Source organism: Salvelinus alpinus, chromosome 12 (genome assembly GCF_045679555.1).
Source record: "Salvelinus alpinus chromosome 12, SLU_Salpinus.1, whole genome shotgun sequence".
Taxonomy (NCBI): Eukaryota; Metazoa; Chordata; class Actinopteri; order Salmoniformes; family Salmonidae; genus Salvelinus; species Salvelinus alpinus.
The window spans coordinates 6977652-7001941 of record NC_092097.1 but is presented as its reverse complement, the minus strand read 5'-3'; the positions used below and the strand labels follow the sequence as shown (position 1 = coordinate 7001941).

The 24290-nt window shown below is 41.3% G+C and overlaps 1 protein-coding gene across 3 annotated transcripts in view; it reads right to left on the bottom strand.

The window, feature by feature from the left end:
* LOC139535405 (metabotropic glutamate receptor 4-like) overlaps nt 1-24290 on the bottom strand; it is a 332761-nt gene that overhangs the window by 246390 nt on the left and 62081 nt on the right. For 2 of the 3 annotated variants that reach the window (XM_071334772.1, XM_071334769.1), the window contains exon 2: nt 15837-16774. In XM_071334772.1, coding sequence (XP_071190873.1) covers nt 15837-16382 — 546 coding nt within the window. In that variant the 5' untranslated portion in view covers nt 16383-16774. Of the gene's footprint in view, nt 1-15836; nt 16775-23331; nt 23500-24290 lie in introns of those variants that run through there. The other variant, XM_071334770.1, reaches the window with a different exon arrangement.

Sequence of the window (24290 nt, the reverse complement as noted above, 5' to 3'; positions counted from 1 at the left end):
TGAGCAGCTGAGCCGTCCCCTTTAGGGCTGTCAAACACCTATCGGACAGCATACTTGTGTCCCTGTACCCTTTTTTTCCTCCATCTCTCTATTGATTGACCTGTAAATGGGAGACAGCCACTGGCAGGGAGCAGACTGAAGCGGACCAACAAACACCTTTCCTTTAACCCCAATATATCTGTACTCCTGTCACAACATGCCTCTCCAGCCAAAACACAATGGGTCAACAAATTTTGTAAAAAGGTTAAGAAGCTTAGCCGCAAATGCATTCAACACATGCCAGTAAGTCAGCAACTCAGGCGCTTGAGTTCATTTAAATGAATCCCAAAAAATGTACATAGCAGCAGGAGTTGAACAATCCTGTAGTTTATTCCTAAATGCTAATTTTCTTTGAACTTTTTATTATCCCTAACAGTGTTGCATTATTCATACTAATGCCAGAATGTAAATAGTAGGATTTATTATGGCCTCATGCATAAAATTACTCCTGAGAGCATGCCAGAAAATATCACTTTTACTATCTGTTTGGAAAAAACTAGGAGAAAGAAGAACAAGCAATGAACACTATGCACGGTGATGGCACGCCACAGCGGGGGTATCAATATTACAAAGAATGTTGAGAAACTTTACGGCTTGTGTATAACATCATGCCAGAGATCGTAACTTCTCACACAACCAAATGTGATGACGATTCTCTACTTCGCCTATCTAGGCTTTGTTGACCAAGGCATGTTCGGTTGGTACTATACCTAATCTCCCATGATGCCTTTGCTGCTGTGTACTCTGATAAACATGACACCGCGGCGACCGCCTGGTTGTGAAATGTGTAGGTGATGCGTGTCGCCTGGGTGAGGGCATCTGCTTTGCAAATAAATAATGAAATCACACAGCATGCCAGGTCTCTCAACATGAATTCTCCTTTGCTCAGCTGCCTGTCACAGTAGCTCCGTAGTCATGAGGAAAGAGCTACAGAGAGATGTTCTTGAGCTGCAGCTTGCCCCATGCTGCTGTTATGTGGGGCGGCAGGTAGCCTAGTGGTTAAAGTTGGCCCTCACCAGCCATCAACAGGCCTGACTGGGGCAAGAAGTACTGTATATCATCCATTTGCCTCTGGCAGACACAAACACACATAAACACCCTGTAACGAACGTCTACTTCGACCTCCTCCTCGGACGAGGAGAGGAGAGAAGGATCAGATGACCAAAATGCAGCGTTGTAATTAGACATGATATTTATTAAACAAGGACGAAAACGAACACGAAAATATACTTGAAGAATTTACAAAACAACAAACGACGTAGACTGACCTGAACATAAGAACTTACATAAAACCGAAGAACGCATGAAACAGGAACAGACTACAATAAACGAACGAAAACACAAAACAGTCCCGTGTGGTGCAAACAGACACGGAAGACAACCACCCACAACAAACAATGTGAAACCACCTACCTTAATATGGTTCTCAATCAGAGGAGATGAAAACCACCTGCCTCTAATTGAGAACCATATTAGGTCACCCATTAACCAACATAGAAACAGAAAACATAGACTGCCCACCCAAACTCACGCCCTGACCAGCTAACACATACAAAAACAACAGAAACAGGTCAGGAACGTGACACACCCATAACCCATAATGAAGATTACGGTAAGGAATTCTTTCTAAATAATATAAAAAATTATTCGTTTTTCAAATCAAATGAGCAACAAATATTTCGCTTTATCTGGGACGCAAAACCAGACAAAATAAAACGAGCGTATTTATATAATGAATATGAATTGGGTGGGTTGAGATTATTAAATATAAAAGCACTAAACCTCTCTCTAAAAGCTTCACTCATTCAAAAGTTTTATTTGAACCCTAAATGGTTCTCAAGTAGATTAATAAGAAAAGCTCATCCATTGTTTAAAAATGGCCTGGAGAGACCGGGTTAGTCAATTACTAATATACTAATACTCTTAGTAAAAGTATTTATCTTCAACAGGCAATCTGTAGATTCGATTAGATAGATTCGAATTGTACGTTAAACATCATAGAATAGTTGAAAGATATGTGTTGTGTAGAAACACGAAGTGGGTGGCCAGCAGAGATAGATGGGATGTGCTGAGGGAAGCTGAGGGTTGGTATGTGGAATTGGAGACAAGTAGGATGGTCAAAAGATAAAGGGGAAAAAAGTCAAAATAAAACATAATAAAAGTACATTTGAATGACACTAAGTGGCAGTGTTTTTACAACTAATGCCGGTTTGCCTGAGGCTGATGCCATGCAGGTGTTTGTACACATGCATATACACACACTCTCATTCAAATAAACACATACAAGATCACACACATACATGTAATAGTGCCAGACATGCACACAAACATATACAGTTGGCATTGCTCTTATGATTTCAGTTGTCCTTGATGTCCTTTGTTTAAAATGTATTATTTTGTTTTAAATTGTATTATTATTATTATCTTTAGTTCATTCTCTTGGTTGTTGGTGCATTGGGGGGTTCTTGGTGGTGGGGAATGGAATACATTTTTTTATTTTCCCGGGGGGGACTGTGGGAGGGGTCTCGAATGGTTGAGGGACAACTATTGGGGAACTGTGGGGGGATCTTGGGAGGGTTCGGGTTTCACAAGATTGTGATCATGAAAAAGGAAACTATGACATATATTTTATATCCCTATCATGCACACGCACCCTCACGCATAAGGATGGCTCTGTTGCAGAAAGACTGATACATGTTTGATAGTGCCTTGATGCTGTATTGTTTGTCCTTCATGTTCTAATACTTTAATGTTACCCCTTCCCTGTGTTTTTTGTAATAAATAATAAAAAAAATAATTTTAACCGTTACACTGGACCACTCTCCATCTGTTGTTTACTGTTAAACCAATATATGAGGATCACTGCTTCACAGTCATGTCAGGCCCTTAGTTTATTTTACTTCCTTGTAGGTCATCATTTAATTGAGTGAGTGATGGTGGATACAGGCTACCTGTGAATCAGTGGCGGTCGATGCCGTTTAAGATGACGGAGGACGATTTTGTTTTTCTCATGAGCATGGCCTTATTTCTATTGTAGTATATTGGATGACTGTCATTCATATTCCATTCACCCAGCTCAATGTAACATCGATAGGGTTAATCTACTACATGATACTCAAATTGTCCCTATAAACCATCATGAGGTTGCTACAACTTAGCCTATGAATGAAAGTTTACAACAAAGGTCAAGAGAGAAATTTGAGGTGACACACAGTAACACATTCAATACCGCCTTGCACACTACACTCTTGCCTGCATCTAGCTGATCTATGGTGTAATGATTAGTCCAACAGTTGCAAAAGAGAGTTTCTATTGGACAAGTTCAGGTATGTTTATCCCCGTTTCGTTCCATTTGCTTCTGGTTTTTTTTACAATAGAAATAGTGGAATGAATACACCCCTGATCACTCGTAAACGCAGTTCACTTTCATAGCAGCCATGTTGTATACCTTCTCGCATCTATTCGCTCTCGTCCCCCTCACTTTTTCCCGTCGCTTGTGGACTTCAATGAACAATACATCAGCTGTATGTGACCAGGTGAAAAAATCTCTCCAAGACAAACATATCATAACTGCTAGACACAGCCTAAATCGTTGTTACCATTAGCTAAAGTAACGTTATAGTTATTTTAGCTATGTTGACTAATGCGTTAGTAAACACGCTATAACCATGCAGTAACGTTACAGTGTACAGTCAGTAAACAGTTCAATAAGCAGTTTAGCAGTTACACCGGCGGGCCCAGGTGTACCAAAAGCTTACCTTGACTTGGAAGAGTTCCAGTGTTGTGTTGGGTAGTCATAGCCAGATAGCTGAAATAGCATCCCTCTGTTTGAGTATGCTAAACTAGCTAGCTAGCTGCATTTGCTAGGAAGTGAAAGTGAAATTACAAATTCTCTTTCTCCTTCCTTTTTGATTAAATCTGTTAAAAACTGTTCAACTAATGTCTTTATCTCTCTTTGAGTCTACTCACCACATTGTATGCAGTGCTAGCTAGCTGTAGCTTATGCTTTCAGTACAAGATTCATTCTCTGATCCTTTGATTAGATGGAAAACATGTCAGTTCATGCTGCAAGAGCTCTGATAGGTTGGAGGATGTCCTCCGGAAGTTGTCGTAATTACTTTGTAAGTCTATGGAAGGGGGTGAGAACCATGAGCCTCCTAGGTTTTGTATTGAAGTCAATGTATCAAGAGGAGGACGAAAGCTAGTTGTCCTCCGGCTACACCATGGTGCTACCCTACAGAGTAGACCTTCATTGCAAAACAGTGTGTTTAATCAATGATTTGGCGACGTGAATATATTTAGTATAGTTTTATCTAAAAATGATAACTTTTTAAATGTTTTACAATTTTTATGAAGTTCACTGAGGAGGATGTTCCTCCCATTCCTCCTCTGAGGAGCCTCCACTGCTGTGAATACCTCTGATGTTCAGCAGTGAGACCTAAAGGTGTCAGCATGCTTCAGTTCAGCTGGCCCCTAGCTGAACTGAAGGAGTGTGCTTGCATTCTCCCTTAAAACTTCTCACGAGTCACCAACCCTGATCCGGTAGCACCCCCCAACTCACCCCACTGAGTAGCATAGCTAGCATAGCGTCACAAGTAACTTGTAGCATCTAAATATCATTAAATCACAAGTCCAAGACACCAGATGAAAGATACAGGTCTTGTGAATAAAGCCACCATTTCAGATTTTTAAAATGTTTTACAGGGAAGACACAATATGTAAATCTATTAGCTAACCACGTTAGCGAAGGACACGATATTTTTACCAGGCAGATTCGGCTAGGCGCCCACGTCCAGTTCACATGCACAACAGATATGATATAACATTGTAAATTGGGTCTTACTATGGCTGATCTTTCATCAGAATGTTGATCAAAGTGTCCTTTGTCAAGATGAGTCGTTGGTTCCGTTCAGAATTCTTCCTTGCCCACTCCATTTAGCACAGGTACCGGTCGAGTGGCACGGATTTCTCAAACGTAAATACAATCTGACAACGGAACACCGCAAAACTCCCGGAAAAATTCAAATAATCTGATTAAACTATATTGAAAAAACATACATTACGATGATATGGTCACATGTATCAAACAAAATTCGACACGGAGATAGTTTGCATACATAACGCCAGCAAAACAGTACACAAACGCAGCTCAAATTCGAGCATTCAGCAAACCGGAAGTTGTCGGTCACGCCAAAGAAATGGGTCCTATTTCACGTCAGTCCCAGATAAACAAAGAATTTCTCCTCTGACGTCCTCTTGACAACCAGAGGAAGGCGAATGAAGTGTGTTTCTGGTCATAGGGGGCACGACCATATATAGGCAGAGCTTTGAAGCCAGCATAACACATCTTGATTTTATGTTCTTGGTCATGGAAAGTGCTGTGGAATGACTTCTGTATCACTCAGAGACAAAATTGAAACGGTTTTAGAAACTAGGGATTGTTTTCTTTCCAATGGTATTATTTATATGCATATAGTAAGAGCAATAATTGAATAAGAGGCAGTTTAATCTGTAGAGCAAATTATGCTAATGCGAAAATAGCACCCCCTGTATTCTCAAGAGGTTAATTAATTAAGCCCTTCGCTTGAAAAATGTGAAAAAAAGTAGCAATAGTCCCGTTTGTCCATTTTGAGATGCCATAGCCAGTATACACTTCCTCAAAATAGCCAGGATTAATCTAATATATCTGTCATTAATTTTTGAAGTTTTTGCCGAAGAAATCTTAGTGTCGCATCTAAGTTGTTTTGTGCAGTATTTTTCTATGAAAAAATGTACATGAAAACAAGTTGTCTCTCGTTGAATGACAACAAAGACTTTATTGAAGAATCTCTACTGTTGACCAATCACCGACTAACCTCTCTGGGATATGTGGGACGCTAGCGTTCCAACTGGCCAACATCCAGTGAAAATGCAGAGCGCCAAATTCAAATAAATTACTATAAAAGTTTTACTTTGATGAAATCACACATTCAATATACCAAATTAAAGCTACACTTATTGTGAATCCAGCCAACGTGTCAAATTTCAAAAATGCTTTACGGCGAAAGCAAACGATGCTATTATCTAAGGATAGCACCCAAGCAAGCAAACAAACACAGACCATCATATTTCAACCCTCCAGGCGCGACACAAAACGCAGAAATAAAGATATAATTCATGGCTTACCTTTGACGAGCTTCTTCTGTTGGCACTCCAATATGTCCCATAAGCATCACAAATGGTCCTTTTGTTCGATTAATTCCGTCGATATATATCCAAAATGTCCATTTATTTGGCGCGTTTGATCCAGAAAAACACCGGTTCCAACTTGCACAACGTGACTACAAAATATCTCAAAAGTTACCTGTAAGGTTTGTCCAAACATTTCAAACAACTTTTGTAATACAACTTTAGGTATTTTTTAACGTAAATAAGGAAAACAATGTGTAGCTAGCTTTCAGGTCACGCGCCTCTAACAAAGAGTACACTTCCCTCTACCCTCATTCTGAACAGTGTTACTTCTTCATTTCTCAAAGGAAAAACCTCAACCAAGTTCTAAAGACTGTTGACATCCAGTGGAAGCGATAGGAACTGCAAGAAAGTCCCTTGGAAATCTGGATTCCCAATGAAAACACATTGACAAGAGAGTGGAGTGACCTCAACAACCAAAAAATCTGAATCGTTTGTCCTCGGGGTTTCGCCTGCCAAATAAGTTCTGTTATACTCACAGACATGATTCTTACAGTTTTAGAAACTTCAGAGTGTTTCTATCCAAATCTACTAATAATATGCATATCTTAGGTTCTGGGCCTGAGTAGCAGGCAGTTTACTTTGGACACGCTTTTCATCCGGACGTGAAAATACTGCCACCTATCCCAGTGAAGCTAAGCAACATAGACTTTGGCTCTGAACTTCGGCTTGCCTCCAGAAAAAAATGGTGTGCCTGAACAGCCAAAAAAAACTCACCGAAGTCCAACACGAACAGAAATGTCACAAAACGTCATCATAATATATGCACGAACTCTACCGAATTGTTTCAGCTGGTAAGCAGGCACTCCTAAGAAAGCAGGCACTGTACTGTAGTCATCCCTATGAATGAGGAGAGTGTTGACTCAACATGTGGCCAACTTCAGGTCCCTCAACACATCCGGATCGAACTGTACCTACATCACACGACTGTTTGATTATGCGGTTAGGCTGATGGGGGTCATGTAGGAGAGTAAAGGGGGTAGAGGGAGAAGAGATCAGAGTGAGACAAATTAAATATGTAGGGCTACCTCCTATGAAAGGGGGTAGGGGAGAAGAGATCAGAGTGAGACAAATTAAATATGTAGAGCTACCTCCTATATACGGTAATGAAGAGTGGAAGAGTGTTAATGATGCAGGACTTCCAAAAGGCTTCCCTGTGTGAATGGGATCAGAGACTGCTGTTGGAGATGTTCATTACTGCACATTACGCGTAAGAAGTGTGTGTTTGTGTGTGTGAGCATCCCATCATGCTTGGCTCACTCAGGGCTATGCTTACAGCCAGGCTGAAGAGGATGGAGAATACACCCCTCCTGGTTGGTACTGTATAGCCCTGTTGTGGTGGAATCAGCTGGGAGCGTTCAAGGTGCCTATGGCAGCACATAAGCCCCAGGACTGTCACAGCCACATCCCTCATGCTCCCTGCCACATCCACAGGAGCTTGCTTTGATCACAGCCCTCTGCCACTTTGCTTGTGTGAAATACCCATAACTGAGCCACCAGTCTTCATGGTGAATCATGCAACTACAGTACAGGGAGGGATCTGAGATACAGAGAAGAAATTGTTGGAAGTGGCTGTCTTATCTTATTTTTTATGAATTATTATTTGTCACATGCACCAAATACAATAGGTGTAGTAAACCTTACTAAATGTAAACCTTACCTTAGAGCCCTTAAAAAAAAATTGCTAAACTAAAGGGAAAGGAAAAATAGTAACACAATAAAATAGCAATAACGAGGCTATATACAAGGGGTACCGGTACTGAGTCAATATGCAGGGGTACAGTGTAGTTGAGGTAATTGAGGTAACATGTAGGTGGGGGTAAAGTGATTAGGCATAGATAATAACAGAGTAGCAGCAACATATATGAAGAGTGGGAGGGAATGTGTGTGTGTGTGTGTGTGTGTGTGTGTGTGTGTGTGTGTGTGTGTGTGTGTGTGTGTGTGTGTGTGTGTGTGTGTGTGTGTGTGTGTGTGTGTGTGTGTGTGTGTGTGTGTGTGTGTGTGTGTGTGTGTTGGACTGTCAGTGTAGTATGTGTGAGTCTGTGTTTAGAATCCAGTGAGTGTACATAGAGCCTGGGTAAGAGAGTTGGTGCAATATTTTTATATATATACAAATAAAATAAGGGGGTCAATGCAAATAGTCCAGGTAGCCATATGATCAAATGTTCAGCAGTCGTATGGCTTGAGGGTAGAAGCTGTTAAGGAGACCTTTGGTCCCAGACTTGTACTGGGTCATAAGCACTACCCTCTGTAGTGCCTTGCGGTCGGATGCTGAGCAGTTGCCATAGCAAGCGGTGATGCAGCCAGTCAGGATGCTCTCAATGGTGCAGCTGTACAATGTTTTGAGGATGTGCGCTCCCATGCCAAATCTTTTCAGCCTCCCGAGGGGGAATAGGCATTGTTAGGACCTCCTCTTTACTGCGTTGGTGTGTTTGGACCATTAAAAGGTCCTTAGTGATGTGGACACCAGGGAACTTGAAGGTCTCGATCCGCTCCACTACAGCCCCGTCGATGTAAATGGAGGCGTGCTCTCCCCTCCTTTTCCTGTAGCCCACGGTCAGCTCCCTTGTCTTGCTCACGTTGAGGGAGAGGTCGTTGTCCTGTCACCACACCACCAGGTCTCTGACATCCTCCCTATAGGTTGTCTCATCGTCATTAGTGATCAGCCATACCACCGTCATGTTGTCGGCAAACCTAATCATGGTGTTGGAGTCCTACGTGGCCACGCAGTCATGGGTGAACGGAGTACAGGTGGGAAAGGGAAGTGTGGAGTGCAATAGATATTGCAACATCTGTGGATCTGTTTGAGCGGTATGCGAATTAGTGTGGGTCCAGGGTTTCTGGGATGATGGTGTTGTGAGCCATGGCCGGCCATTCAAAGCATTTCATGGCTAAAGATTTGGGTGCTATGGGGCGGTAGTCATTTAGGCAGGTTACATTGGCGTTCTTGGGCACAGGGACTATGGTGGTCTTCTTGAAACATGTAGGTATTGCAGACTGGGTTAGGGAGAGGTTGAAAATCTGAAGACACTTGCCAGCTGATCAGCGCATGCTCTGAGTACACGTCCTGGTAATTCGTCTGGCCCTGCGGCCTTGTGAATGTTAATCTGTTTAAAGGTCTTACAATGGCTACGGAGAGCGTGATCACACAGTTGTCCGGAACAGCTGGTGCTCTCATGCATGTTTCAGTGTTGCTTGCCTCAAAAGTGAGAATAGAAGGCATTTAGCTCATCTGGTAAACTCACGTCACTGGGCAGCTCGCGGCTGGGTCTCCCTTTGTAATCCCTGAGCGTTTGCAAGCCCTACCACATACAACGAGTGTCAGAGCCGGTGTAGTAGGATTTGATCTTAGTCCTGTATTGACGCTTTACCTGTTTGATGGTTCTTCGGAGTGCGTAGCGGGATTTCTTTTAAGCATCCGGATTAGTGTCCCGCTCCTTGAAAGTGGCAGCTCTAGCCTTTAGCTCAGTGTGGATGTTGCCTGTAATCCATGGCTTCTGGTTAAGATATGTCCGTACATCCGCTTCATCGGACCATTTCCATATTGAGCATTGGTACTTCCTGTTTGAGTTTTGCTTGCAAAGCAGGAATCAGGAGGATAGAGTTCTGGTCAGATTTGCCAAATGGAGAGCGAGGGAGAGCTTATGTACTACAATGATCACAATTGTGACCGACCTCCTTGATTCGGTCATATGTAGCAAAGTTTGAAATTGTGTTTTTTACATTGGATAAAATCAGAGACACAAAGCTACAAAATGGTATACACTGCATTTGAGGAACAATGGAAAAGTAATTCTGCTTTGAAAGTTGACAAACTTGTAACCTCACTTTTGAGAAAATGGCCTTTGAATGTTTTGGTACCTATTGGAGAGCTCTTCTTTGTCTACACATATTCAGCATCGTTCACACCCTCTTAAGCTTTAGCCACACCCATCTCTTTAAGGGTTGATCCGAGCGTTCTGTCCTAACAACAGCAGTCAAGTACCCAAGCTAACTGGCTAAAGTTGGCTAGCTTGCTAGCTACTTCTAGACACAAATGAGAGAACAGCTTACTGACCATTTTACTCGCCCTAGCAGAGCTGGTTAGGCTGTTTTTATGTTATCCTGAGCGTTGGTGACTGCAACTGTGCTGCTGGCAACAATTTACGCTTTTTGCCAACGTTTACTGACACTAGCCATAGTCAACGGGTGTTGAGCGTTCGTAAATTCGTCAGTTATTCTGCTCTCTGGCACACTCATACAATGGTGCTCTGAAATCCAAGTAGATAGCTAGAGCGAATTTACCAGCTACGTCTATCAACAGTTGTCGCAGTGATATTCTATTGAAATGGTTACTTGCATATTGGAGTCTTTTGTTAAGACATGGCTAGGTAAACAATGAACTATAGTCCCAACTCATGACGTTACTACCTTGCATGAAAGCGCAGGTAGCTAACCAACCAGGTTCAATGTTAGCAAAGCAAATGGCTCTGAGATACGAGATGGGTGTGGCTAAAGCTTAAGAGGGTGTGAACGATGCTCAATATGTGTAGACAAAGAAGAGCTCTGAGATACGAATAATAAGATCATACACATAACGTGAAAACATGAAAACAACTTTCTGTCAATTAGAAACGTGTAATATCTGAAAAGGTAACTAGCTACACTCTACAAATTAGGGGTTCAGCAAGGGTTCTTCTAAGATTGTTCCAAGAACCAACTAAGGAGGTTCCTAGAAGAACCTTCGGCTTCTTGGCACTAAAAATGGTCCCCAAAGAACCCCGTAGGAGGTGGGGTTCATCGAGGAACCTCCTTAGTTGGTGGGGGTTCTTGCAGGAACCAAGCTGCCCAACTGAAACACTTGTAAAGAACGTGAGGATCTCCTCAATTTAAGGTAAGGTTTGTCCCATGTATGATATAAATTGATATTATGCCATCTATCTTTTCATATTTGTGCAAATCTTTGTAAAACAGAAAATGGACACAATTCAACGGATATCAATCAACAAAAAGGTAAGAATATGTAGGCTATAAGAATATGTTGAAGGCTAGCTGTATTGGGTGCAGATGACTGAACTGTTGACTTTTGTGTCTGTGTCTGCAGGTATACAGACGAGGCATATCAAAAGGTATTTCAATTGGTATTGGTGGTATGTAGATCACATTTACCATCCTCCTTCCTTACATCGTCAATGAATATCCCATAGGCCTCTACATTACCTCTACAAGGTATGTGTATGAAAACCATTATCAAAACAGTTTTTCATTCACATTCACCACAAAAACCAAGGTATGAATACTGCCGTGTGCATATTTTGTTAATCATCTGTTTAAAACCTTTTGTCAATAGGGGGAGCTGTTAGCACTATTTATTTTTTTACATTTCCAAATTAAACTGCCTCGTACTCAATTCTTGCTCGTACAATATGCATATTATTATTACTATTGGATAGAAAACAATCTCTAGTTTCTAAAACCGTTTGAATTATGTCTGTGGGTGAACCAGAACTCTTTCTACAGCGAAAGTCATGACAGGACATGCGAAGGTCTGAAAAATAGTCTCTGATCTCGGATCAGTTTAAAACTCTGTGTGTGCCCTATGGATCGAAATGAACTGCACCCGCCTTCCCCTGGATGTCAGTAACCAATGAGAAGTGGAATGGTGTCTCTACGTGTTTCTCAGAGTTTATAAAAGGCAATGGAGTGAGATGTCCCTTCTTTTCGACGCTCGCCAAGGCGAAAGAGAGGACATCAGAATGGCATGCTCAAAAGCTCTCGTTATTGACCAAAGATATATCCGTCTGTGATTTAATTCGATATAGGTGTTAGAAACATCATAACGAAGTTATTTGAAACCGATTTATATCAGTTTATGCGAGTATATTGCTATTTTTCGGAATTTCCTTAGTATTGCGTTTGAGGATTTGGACATGTGTGTGCCGTGTAGCTATCGTTAGCTGCTAGTTCCGAAGTTGAAGAGGTCGTTTTACAACAAAGCAACGATTCTTTTGGACAAAGGACACATTGCTCAAGATACTGATGGAAGCTCGTCCAAAAGTAAGAGCTGTTTAATATTTTATTCCGTATTTATGTGGAAAAATGTAAACGCAGTTGTCGTTAATTTTTTGAGGCACTAGTCTGGCTGTAACTCACAATGTATGTCTAGTAACGTAAATTTTAAAAATCTAAATCAGCGGTTGCATTAATAACCAATGCATCTTTCATTAGCTGTCCAACCTGTATTTTTTTTGTCAATCTAATCGATAAATAATCGTAAACTTAGGTGCCTTTCCAAGATGGCGCCGGCCAGAATGCATGCCATGTTTTGACAGATTACATTGCATAACCACGATTTGTGATGCTAAATATGCACATTTTCGAACAAACTCTATATGCATTGTGTAATATGATGTTACAGGACTGTCATCTGAAGAATTCTGAGGTTAGTGAAAAAATTAATATATTTTGGTGGCGATAACGTTATCGCCCCTTTTGCCTTGATTCAATGCTGGGGTGATGTTAGCTCATGTGGTATGCTAATATAACGATATATTGTGTTTTCGCTGTAAAACACTAAGAAAATCTGAAATATTGTCTGGATTCACAAGATCTGTGTCTTTCAATTGCTGTATGCTGTGTATTTTTCAGAAATGTTTTAGGATGAGTATTTTGGTAATTGACGTCGGTCTCTGTAATTATTCCGGCTGCTTCCAACGCTATTTCAGATTGCAGCTGCAATGTAGAACTGTGATTTATACCTGAAATATGCACATTTTTCTAAAAAAAACATATGCTATACCATAAATATGTTATCAGACTGTCATCTTATGAAGTTGTTTCTTGGTTAGTGGCTATATATATCTTTATTTAGTCGAATTAGTGATAGCTACTGATGCAGGAAAAAAATGGTGGAGAAAAAAAGTGGTGTCTTTTGCTATCGTGGTTAGCTAATAGATTTACATATTGTGTCTTCCCTGTAAAACACTTAGAAAATCTGAAATATTGTCTGGATTCACAAGATCTGTGTCTTTCAATTGCTGTAGGCTGTGTATTTTTCAGAAATGTTTTAGGATGAGGATTTTGGTAATTGACGTCGGTCTCTGTAATTATTCCGGCTGCTTCCAACGCTATTTCAGATTGCAGCTGCAATGTAGAACTGTGATTTATACCTGAAAAATGCACATTTTTCTAAAAAAACATATGCTATACCATAAATATGTTATCAGACTGTCATCTTATGAAGTTGTTTCTTGGTTAGTGGCTATATATATCTTTATTTAGTCGAATTAGTGATAGCTACTGATGGAGTAAAAAACTGGTGGAGTAAAAAAAGTGGTGTCTTTTGCTAACGTGGTTAGCTAATAGATTTACATATTGTGTCTTCCCTGTAAAACATTTTAAAAATCAGAAATGATGGCTGGATTCACAAGATCTGTATCTTTCATCTGGTGTCTTGGACTTGTGATTTAATGATATTTAGATGCTAGTATTTACTTGTGACGCTATGCTAGGCTATGCTAGTCAGCTTTTTTACTGTGGGGGGTGCTCCCGGATCCGGGATGAGTACCAAGTAAAAGATAACTACCACATTTTTGGGATTCACAGACTTCACCATCCCTACACCTCTGATGAATATAACATGAAACCTGTCCGATCACCATGCACTGCAAAATCATTCTGGCAATGGATAAGGAGAACATCAACACAATAACATCAACAGGGCAGAGGATATACCCATTGGACTTGGGGCTCTGCTGGGAGTTTAGCTTATCTTTAGATTTTTAATTCTGCTCTGCCATTAAGATCATAATAAACACTGAGGACTAAAATATTGTGTTATTATTGTTATGTGTATTATTATTATTATTATTATTAACAATAATAGGGGAGGTGGGTTAGTTAAAAAATTTACCCCAAAAGGTTCTTCAAGGATCCATTAAAATGGGTTATTCAAAGAAATTATAAGGGTTCCCCCACAGTTTAAATTTGAAGAACCCCTAAATGATACTCCAGGAACCTTTTCTTTTTAGGGTGTAGACTATCTTACCGTATACATCATGGATGGACGCTTCTCCCTGTCACGGTTGCTATGGTTGCCCTTAGTTTGAAGATGTAATCTGGAGACAGGTGTTTTCACCATCTCATTAGCTATCATACTCTAATTCCACTGATTTCAAAACTCGGTCCTCCAGAAAGTGGAGAGCAACACTTAAGCAGTTCTACTTCGCAATATAGTTTTGAAAAAGCTGCGTTAGACAGGATTACCAACACATACTAACCAGCTAAAACAGACAGAAGTGTGCTATATGGCAGACCAATCCGAACTCATCTCTCGGCATGTCCAGCCCACTCATTATCTCAGCCAATCATGACTAGCGGCCTTTTTCTGTGACTAAACCAACTAGGCATGTAATTTAACAATTTTAATCATATTTACAGATGGCATACAAGTTTGTTCTTAAGGCACATGAAAGTTCACATGTTCCAGAAGGCATTTCTTCCAAAAAAACGCATTTTGATTTCATTTAAAAAGTCTGCATTCAGATGGCTCTCCTGTGAAGTAGTGACCCACAACATATGCCTAGTTCCCTGAAACGAGTCACAATTAGTGAGATGTTTAGTAATAGATATGCAAAATATCCAACTGGCCTTAAAACACAGCCTGAATGCATGACTTCCAAGAGAGTAAAGGCAACACATGTCTTATCAAAAGGAAGAAATGACTCAATGAGCCAACATCACCTATCAAACCTGAGCAACAGAAGACGCAGCATAAACAGATCAGAGAAAGCAATTACGAAGTTATTTCTAGGGCTGGGTGGACTGTGCTTATAAATCAGTGAAACCGTGGGATTGGTATGTGCTATGAACAAGGACCGCATGTGGATGAAAATGACTTTTCCTATCATGGGGTCAATCAAAGTAATGAATCCAAGTCGAAAGAGAAACTGTTATTGTTCTATGAGCAGACAATGAAATCAACTAATGATGCATCCTATTATTTAGTATGTTGACAGCATAGAGATGTACTAGAGTGCATCGCCTATCTTTGCATGTGTGCCATCTATCCAACTCTTTGGGTTAGAGGCAATAATTGTGACAATTTAGCAGTCCTCAGATTGAGATGGCCAATGGCATTACTTTAGGATTATGGGAACTATGGTGTGGAAGAAGATTTTTTTTCTCAAGATTTACATTATTTGTTTTTTAGTCATTTAGCAGAAACTCTTATCCACTGTCACTTACAGTAGAGTGCATATATTTTCATACTTTCTTTCATACTGGTTCCCTGTGGGAATCGAACGCACAACCCTGGCGTTACAAGCACCATAATCTGCAAACTGAGCCACATGTCTCTGTCATTATTTACTCATGCTCTTCTTTCCAAATATCAGGGTACCAAATTGTGTTTGAACAGAGAATAGAATGTTTTCCCAGGAATGAGGATAACATTCCCAACTAGAGCTAACATGGAACAAACACCACAGTGTACATACATCAGATACTCACTCTAACACTGCAAACAAACCACAACCACACACACACACACACACAGAAGTAGTAAATCACCACCAAGGTGTGGTCCTTACCTTGAAGAGCCGCAGTATGTTGGCCACCATGATAGACACAGAGCTGGACGAGGCTCCGATGACTCCCACCACCCTCTCAGGCTTGGTGATGATGGGTGCCCCCCCGCCGAGACACTTGACGTCCGTCCCATCCTTCTCGATGAGAGCCTGGACGAAGGTGAGTGACTGCTCCAGGGCGTGGGTATCCCGGGAACACGTGTCTAGGATGCGCGCCCCCAGCGTGATATTGGGAAGCAGGGAATGGTCGTTGTTGATACGGTCCAGGGCGAACAGCATGGCCTCCAGACGATGGATCCCCTTCTCCTTCTTCAGCTCCCCGCAGGCCTTGCCTTCGTTGCCCCTGGAGTGCACGGGGAACAGGCCTCCCAGGGAGATATCCCCGTCGATGCGGATGGAGTTGAGGTGTGTGCCGCTCGGGACTTTGGGTTTAGCGGCTTGGGCGGCCGTGAGAGAGCAGTAAAGAAGGAGTAAGAGCCTGATCAGGCTGCCTCTGTGACAGATCCTGCCAGTCCGATGCAGAGCACACCCCTGGGGCTGAGACCCCATGACCACAGCCCAGACACAAATCCAGACACACTCTAGAACCCAGCGGATTCAGGAACACAAAGAACACTAGTCTACTCTATATCCAGAGGGTTAATCTTAATAATAACTCTTGAAGCAGTGGGCACAGAACAGGCGTCCTCTCATGTTGCTTTGCTCTTAGAAGCACTCAATTATAATAGGAGCATGAATTTAGACGGCTCTTCAAAGGATATCTCCTCTTCCTTTCTTACATATGCATCTCCTTCTTTCCTCCTCACTCCATGGTCTGACCAACGTGGTGGGCACTCCTCTGCCCCCTGTAACTCACCACCCTGCCTATGGAGATCCCTCACAGGGGGGGGGGGGGGGGGGGGGGTCAGGCCGCTCAGGTCTCCGGGCTGCTGAGTGAATTTCTGCAAGATAAAGCAAAGTAGAAGCGATGAGACACACCACACAGTGACAGAGGGGCTAGATATGAGAGAAGGGATTCATGTTGGTTTGAGCTTTTCACTGCTTTCTTTTTCTATCTCAACTCCTTTTTCTGCAATCATGTGTGGAATGATGAGACGATTTTTTTTCTTCTCAATCTCACACGCTCTCTCTCTCCCTCCTCCCTCTTCTCCCTCCCTACTCACCTCTCCATATTGAATTTAAAAGGGTTGCCATGGACTCCCAAGGTCGAAAGGCATGAAAGTCAGCTCCCAAACTCCTCTTTTCAACATACTCGGTAAGAAACGCTGCCTACTGTACTAGTGTGCCTACCATTGTTAGGTTGCTACACATCATACACAAAATGTTATCTCATGTCTTGATTACATGTCCTAGATCTCTTTAGGAACTTACAGTAGGGCCCTAAAGTGGCACTCCAGTCTCCTTTCACCTCAATGATTAGCTCTTTTTACTATTTTGCTCAATATGTTTTTTGGTTTTTTTACCCTTAAGTGTACATTCATGTATTTACACTTGGGATATTGTTTTTCAACAGGAAATGCTCAAAAATAGCTGGAGGGCTTCTTTGAATCAGATATTTTTGTTGGTGACTCTCTCATCCATACAATTCTGTTGATTATAACATTTCCCTGTATTCAAAGATGACACTAAAAGGCAAAAACAGACCAACATGTTAAGAGTGTCTTTTATACAAATTCACCATGCTATTGACACAATATCCCTTCTGTTGGATGACATATCAGAGAGGAGGCAGATATTGGATGAATCATCACACATTCTCCTCCTTTTCTATTCTTCCATCAGCCCATTTCCCACTCCTTTCTTCCCTACACCCACAACGCTGGCATATCTGAGACTGCGCCTTGGACGGCATAAAACCGTAGGGATGGTTCCTCTGAGGAGACTGTGAAATTGTAATGATGACATTACTACAGAAGGAACGCTGCTTTGATACAGGAGTAGGTAAGAGGGGAAATGTCCTCAGGAGAACTAGCGTTTCATAGTTAAACCCATAGTGTGACATGGTTTTTTAACTCTACACGCCCACAGTCACTTGTGTGAATAAAGAGTCCCAAGCTAGCCCAGATGGGATTCAATTCCACAAATCCTACTGAAGGACAGTGTAGAATAAGAGTGTCATTGGACAAGCAGAATAACCTCTATTCATTGATCTGGAGCAGTGTTTCCCAAACTCTGTTCTGGGGGCCCCAAGGGGCGCACATTTAGTTTTTTGACATAGTCCTACACAGCTGATTAAAATCATCAAAGCTTGATGATGAGTTCATTATTATGTTCTGGAGAACTGCTTGTGAAACAACTTGTGATGGGAAAAAAAGGCTTTTCTGAAGAATTTGGGTCTTTCACCAAATTGTGCCGAAAAACGGTTAATTACTCTGAGAGCTTTAAGCACAATGCATATTAAGGGCATCTGCTGGGCAGTAATAAATAGCAGCTTCTGGTGTTCATATAGCACAGGGATGTAGGCTCATGGATCAATTTCCCAATATTGAACTTGTTACGCCCCTGAAAAAGGGGAGAAAAGATCACGAGAGTGATACTGTATTGTTTACTCATTGAAACTTTTAGTGCAATGAGAAAAGACCGCGATTTCTCCGGGAACTTGAGTGGAGACCAGAGCAATCGATCTCAGGCTCATAGATTAAGAGCATTTAGTACATCACAGATTAACACTTTCACCCACGACAAAATAAAGTAATCAACATAACGTTTACACATTCCTCTCACAATTCGTACCCTTTGTACGCTTGACGGATTTTAACACAATTATATGAATGTTATCAATCTCTATCAACTAATACTGAATGCATGATCTTCTTAACCTTAGATGTTTTAAGATCCTCACATACTATGAACTTACTAATACTTTTTAATGTGTAACAGGCTATGAGTATTTCCTTTAACCTGTCACAAACTCAGTCGGGTCTCAATTTACAGGGTCTCAACTTACTCTTGGGAGTTAAAATAGAGAATACACAAGGTACAATTAAAACATTTCACTTAGGGCCCCCAAAAGGCTAGGGCTGGCTCTGACCGGATTTGTGGGTATGGATGGGGGTACGCTGACCCGAGTGCCACTGCGGCCCGTCGTGATGAGTTCAGATTTTTTTTGTGACCCTAATCCCCATCAATGTTGCCCATCACTGATATAGAAGTTTCTCCCACATTGTTATTCAAAACTCCACGGCGTAGCGTTAGTCAAAGGTTTTGAAATCTAATACTCATTTAAAATATGAGGTTTGCATCTTACATTATGCATCCCTTTTTTGCCTCCGAGATCACTATTTTGGGCCCCAAAAAACGATGAATCCATGGCATTACTTAGGATATGTAGAAGAAAAGCTTTAATATCATAGACGATATTGCGATATGCCTGGTTGGGCCTCTCTACATTTCACTGACATTCACAACTCAACAATCATCTACACTGAACAAAAATATAAATGCAACATGTAAAGTGTTTCATGAGCTGAAATAAAAGATTTTCCATACGCACAAATAGCTTATTTCTCTCAAATTGTGAGCACACATTTGTTTACATCCCTGTTAGTGAGCATTTCTCCTTTGCCAAGATAACCCATCCACCTGACAAGAAGCTAATTAAACAGCATGATCATTACACAGGTGCACCTTGTGCTGGGGACAATAAAAGGCCACTCAAATGCGCAGTTTTGTAACACAGCGCCACAGATGTCTGAAGTTTTGAGGGAGCTTGCAATTGGCATGCTGACTGCAGGAATGTCCTCCAGAGCTGTTGCCAGAAAATGTAACTTTAATTTCTCTACCATAAACCGCCTCCAACGTAATTTTAGAGAATTTGGCAGTACGTCCAACCGGCATCACAAGCGCAGACCACGTGTATGGCTGATGTCAACGTTGTGAACAGAGTGCCCCATGGTGGCGGTGGAGTTATGGTATGGACAAGCATAAGCTACAGACAATGAACCCAATTTGCATTTTATAGAGATACTGTGACAAGACCCTGAGGCCAATTGCTGAGCCATTCATCTGCCTTCATCAGCTTATGTTTCAGCATGATAATGCACGGCACAAGGATCTGTACATTCCACAGGCCACAATCAACAGCCTGATCATCTCTATTCAAAGATGTGTCGCACTGCATGAGGTAACAGGTGGTCAAAACAGATACTGACTGGTTTTCTGATCCACGCCTCTACCCTTTTTAAAGGTATCTGTTACCAACAGATGCATACAGTGCATTCGGAAAGTATTCAGAACCGGTTCCTTTTTCCACATTTCATTACATCACACCGTTATTCTAAAATATCTTAAATTGCTTTATTTCCTCATCAATCAACACAAAATATCCCATAATGACAAAGCAAAAACTGGTTTGTAGAATTTTTGCAAATTTATTCAAAACAAACTGAAATATCACATTTACATAAGTATTCAGACCCTTCACTCGGTACTTTGTTGAAGCACTTTTGGCAGCGATTACAGCATCGAGTCTTCTTGGGTATGACGCTACAAGCTTGGCACACCTGTATTTTTGGAGTTTTTCCCATTCTTCTCTGCAGATCCTCTCAAGCTCTGTTAGGTTGGATGGGGAGCATTGCTGCTATTTACAGGTCTCTCCAGAGAGTTTCGATTGGGTTCAAGTCCGGGCTCTGGCTGGGCCACTCAAGGACATTCAGAGACTTGTCCCGGAGCCACTCCTGCGTTGTCTTGGCTGCATGCTTAGGGTTGTTGTTCTGTTGGAAGGTGAACCTTCACCCCAGTCTGAGGTCCTGAGCACTCTGGAGTATGTTTTCATCAAGGAGCTCTCTGTACTTTGCTCCATTCATCTTTGCCTCGATCCTGACTAGTCTCCCAGTCCCTGGGAGATCCCCACATTATGATGCTGCCACCACCTTGCTTCAACGTAGGCAGTGGTGTAACGTAAAAATATTACTACTTAAGTAATTTTTTGGGGTTATCTGTACTTTACTATTTATATTTTTGACTACTTTTACTTTTACTTCACTACATTCCTAAAGAAAATAATGTACTTTTTACTCCATACATTTTCCCTGACACCCTAAAGTACTTGTTGCATGATGAATGCTTAGCAGGACAGGAAAATGGTCCAATTCACGCACTTATCAAGAGAACACGTGGTCATCCCTACCGCCTCTGATCTGGCAGACTCACTAAATATAAATGCATCATTTGTAAATTGTGTCTGAGTGTTGGATTGTACCCCTGACTATCTGTCAATTAAAATAAAATAAAAATAGGAAAATGGTGCCTTCTGCTTTGCTTAATAAATTATATATACTTTCACTTTTGATACTTAAAAATATATAATTTAGCAATTACATTTACTTTTGATACTTAGAAACAAATCATTTTAGACTTTTACTCAAGTAGTATTTTACTGGGTGACTTTCACTTTTTCTTGAGTAACTTTCTATTAAGGTATCTATACTTTTACTCAAGTATTGGGTACTTTTTCCACCACTGACCATAGGGATGGTGTCAGGTTTCCTCCAGACGTGACGCTTGGCATTCAGGCCAAAGAGTTCAATCATGGTTTCATCAGATCAGAGAATCTTGTTTCTCATGGTCTGAGAGTCTTTAGGTGCCTTTTGGTAATCTCCAAGTGTGCTGTCATGTGCCTTTTACTGAAGAGTGACTTCTGCCTGGCCACTACCATAAAGGCCTGATTGGTGGAGTGCTGCAGAGATGGTTGTCCTTCTGGTAGGTTCTCCCATTTCCACAGAGGAACTCTGGAGCTCTGTCAGAGTGACCATCGGGTTCTTGGTCACCTCCCTGACCAAGGCCCTTCTCCCCCGATTGCTCAGTTTGGCTGGACGACCAGCTCTAGGAAGAGTCTTGGTGGTTCCAAACTTCTTCCATTTAAGAATGCTGGAGGCCTCCGTGTTCTTGGGGACCTTGGATGCTGCAAAACAATGTTGGTACCCTTCACCAGATCTGTGCCTCGACACAATCCTGTCTCGGAGCTCTACAGACAATTCCTTATACCTCATGTCTTGGTTTTTGCTCTGACATGCACTGTCAACTGTGGGACCTCATATAGACAGGTATGTGCCTTTCCAAATCATGTCCAATCAATTGAATTTACCACTGGTGGACTACAATCAAGTTGTAGAAACATCTCAAGGACGATCAAAGGAAACAGTATGCACCTGAGCTCAATTTCAAGTCTCACAGCAAAAGGTCTGAATAGTTACGTAAATAGGGTATTTTATTTTTATTTACAAATAATTTTTTCACTTCGTCATTACGGGATATTGTGTGTAGATTGATGAGGAATTCGTTTTATTTAATCCATTTTAGAATAAGGCTGTAACGTAACAAAATCTGGAAAAAGTCAAGGGGTCTGAATACTTTCCGAAGGCACTGTAGATAATTACCACAACTGTACGCTCTGCTGAACAATGCAACACTGTGCTGTTTCAGATGGATAGTTATTGTATCGAGAGAGACAAACTAAACTATGAAACGCATCTGCAAATTGACATCAGGTTTGATAGGATTAGCCATTTTTAATTTCACCCGCTTTTAGCCTATGCTCTCTCTACCAACTAACCTTGTGGTTAGAGTGTCTGCCTTGAGTTTGGAGGGTTGGGAGTTTGATCCCTGGCTGAGTCATACCAAAGACTATAAAACTGTGCCGCAAAGCATCTCTGCTTGGCACTTAGCATTAAGGAGATAGATTGGGGGCAAGGCTCTGCGATAGACTTGTGTCCTGTCCAGGGGGTATACTTGAAGCCTTGTTCAAGGCTACTTACCTACTCGCAAATGTTTTCTGCCCTGTATGTTCCTGACACTGTTCAGTCTTGGCAGCAGGAGCAGTAATGGGATCTGAAGGAACAATCTCCCAGCATACAATAGAGGTGAATGTGCTGGTTTTGCCAAAGGAGTGGGTTAGTCAGACGATGGACTGCTGCACCAAGGGCCAAGGTTCATTGTGAGCATATTGGAAGTGGAAAGGTCCTTTGAATACACTGAACTATCTGCTACTGAGTGAAGTAATTTCGCAGAGTTCATTCACCGCAGATTCCCTTTAAATGCAGCAGAAAGAGAAGGGAGGGAGAGCCCAGGAAGCCCTACCCCCAACTGACTGTCACCCCCCCCCCCCTGCAAAGGCCAACCACACATCCACAGCACAGGACACCTAACTAAAACTAAATAAAGATAATAACGGAATAGAATTCTATAAATTCAAACAGCTTTTACCGATACTATAGATATATGATATAGTATTTGGAGAGCAATAAGAGAAGGAAGATTCATGTTATTGTGGTAAGCAATGCTTCTGGTATCAAACTATTGTTTTAAAGGGCAGGTCTCTAAAGGGGTACAAATATAACAGATATTCTCCATTTATAATTTGCTAAATTAAGAGGTGGTCATATTTATATGTTCATATTTCCCTTCAAAAGACAAAGCAATATGGCAACAATTTCAATCACTCAATAACAACTTAATCTGGAAAATCTTTAGATCATATGATGTTAACTTGTTTACTCACTCAACAAAATCACAGCATTGTGTTTAAATTAGCTCAGGGAACACGAGCGTGCATCAATCAATATTGTCGACATCAGAATTCCCCTTTTTTCTCTCCCAGGTTAAGATGCATATCAAGTAATAATCCCACTGTGATTGTGGTGAGAGTGTTCCACACTCACAGTCTGCAGTTTTGACAGTCAGGTCTGTTTACTTGGCCTGGCCTTGAATGTCTGTATCTCTGAACCCTCTTAATATCAACCCACCGTCACAGGTCGCCAGAGACCAGGAAAAATCCCACCTCAATCATCAGTCAGGGATTGGGATAATCACAGGCCAGTGGGATTATGGAACGAAAAATTTGAATCAAACCGTATAAACAATGGTAAACTGGAATGAGAATATTAGAAATTGGCATATTTAATACGATTACCATATTGTTAATGGTATGAGCTGTGTACAATAGCTGTTATTCTGATATTCTGATATTAACATTAAGATAAGATGCTTTGAATGTTATTACCATGTGTTTACAGTACATCTCGTGTATGGTTTTGGCTTACTAATGAGGTGGTATTATGCTCAGACGAATCAGTCTACCACACTGAGAAGGCAGAGACGAAGACTGTGTTTGAGGTGAACAAATGTGTCAATATTTGCAGACAGTCTCGAAGTTAGAGCAGTAAATATGCTCTCCTAAATAGTATATTGAGTAAAACAACAGATGTATCATACCCACAAAATGTCACAGACCGCTGTGGGAATTATGTGGGATTCATAGCAAAATAATAACCTTTACTCAAGTTTAGAGGCAATGTTTGTAATATAGACTGGATTCATTTGAAAAGGGCACAAAATAACCTTTAGGCAAGAGTAGCACGTGTGCTATTGCATACGGCCACATAACTAATAACGGTGATTGAGCATTGCCTGGCTGAGCTGACAACAATGGCCTGTTGGATAGTGTTTACTTGTTTATTT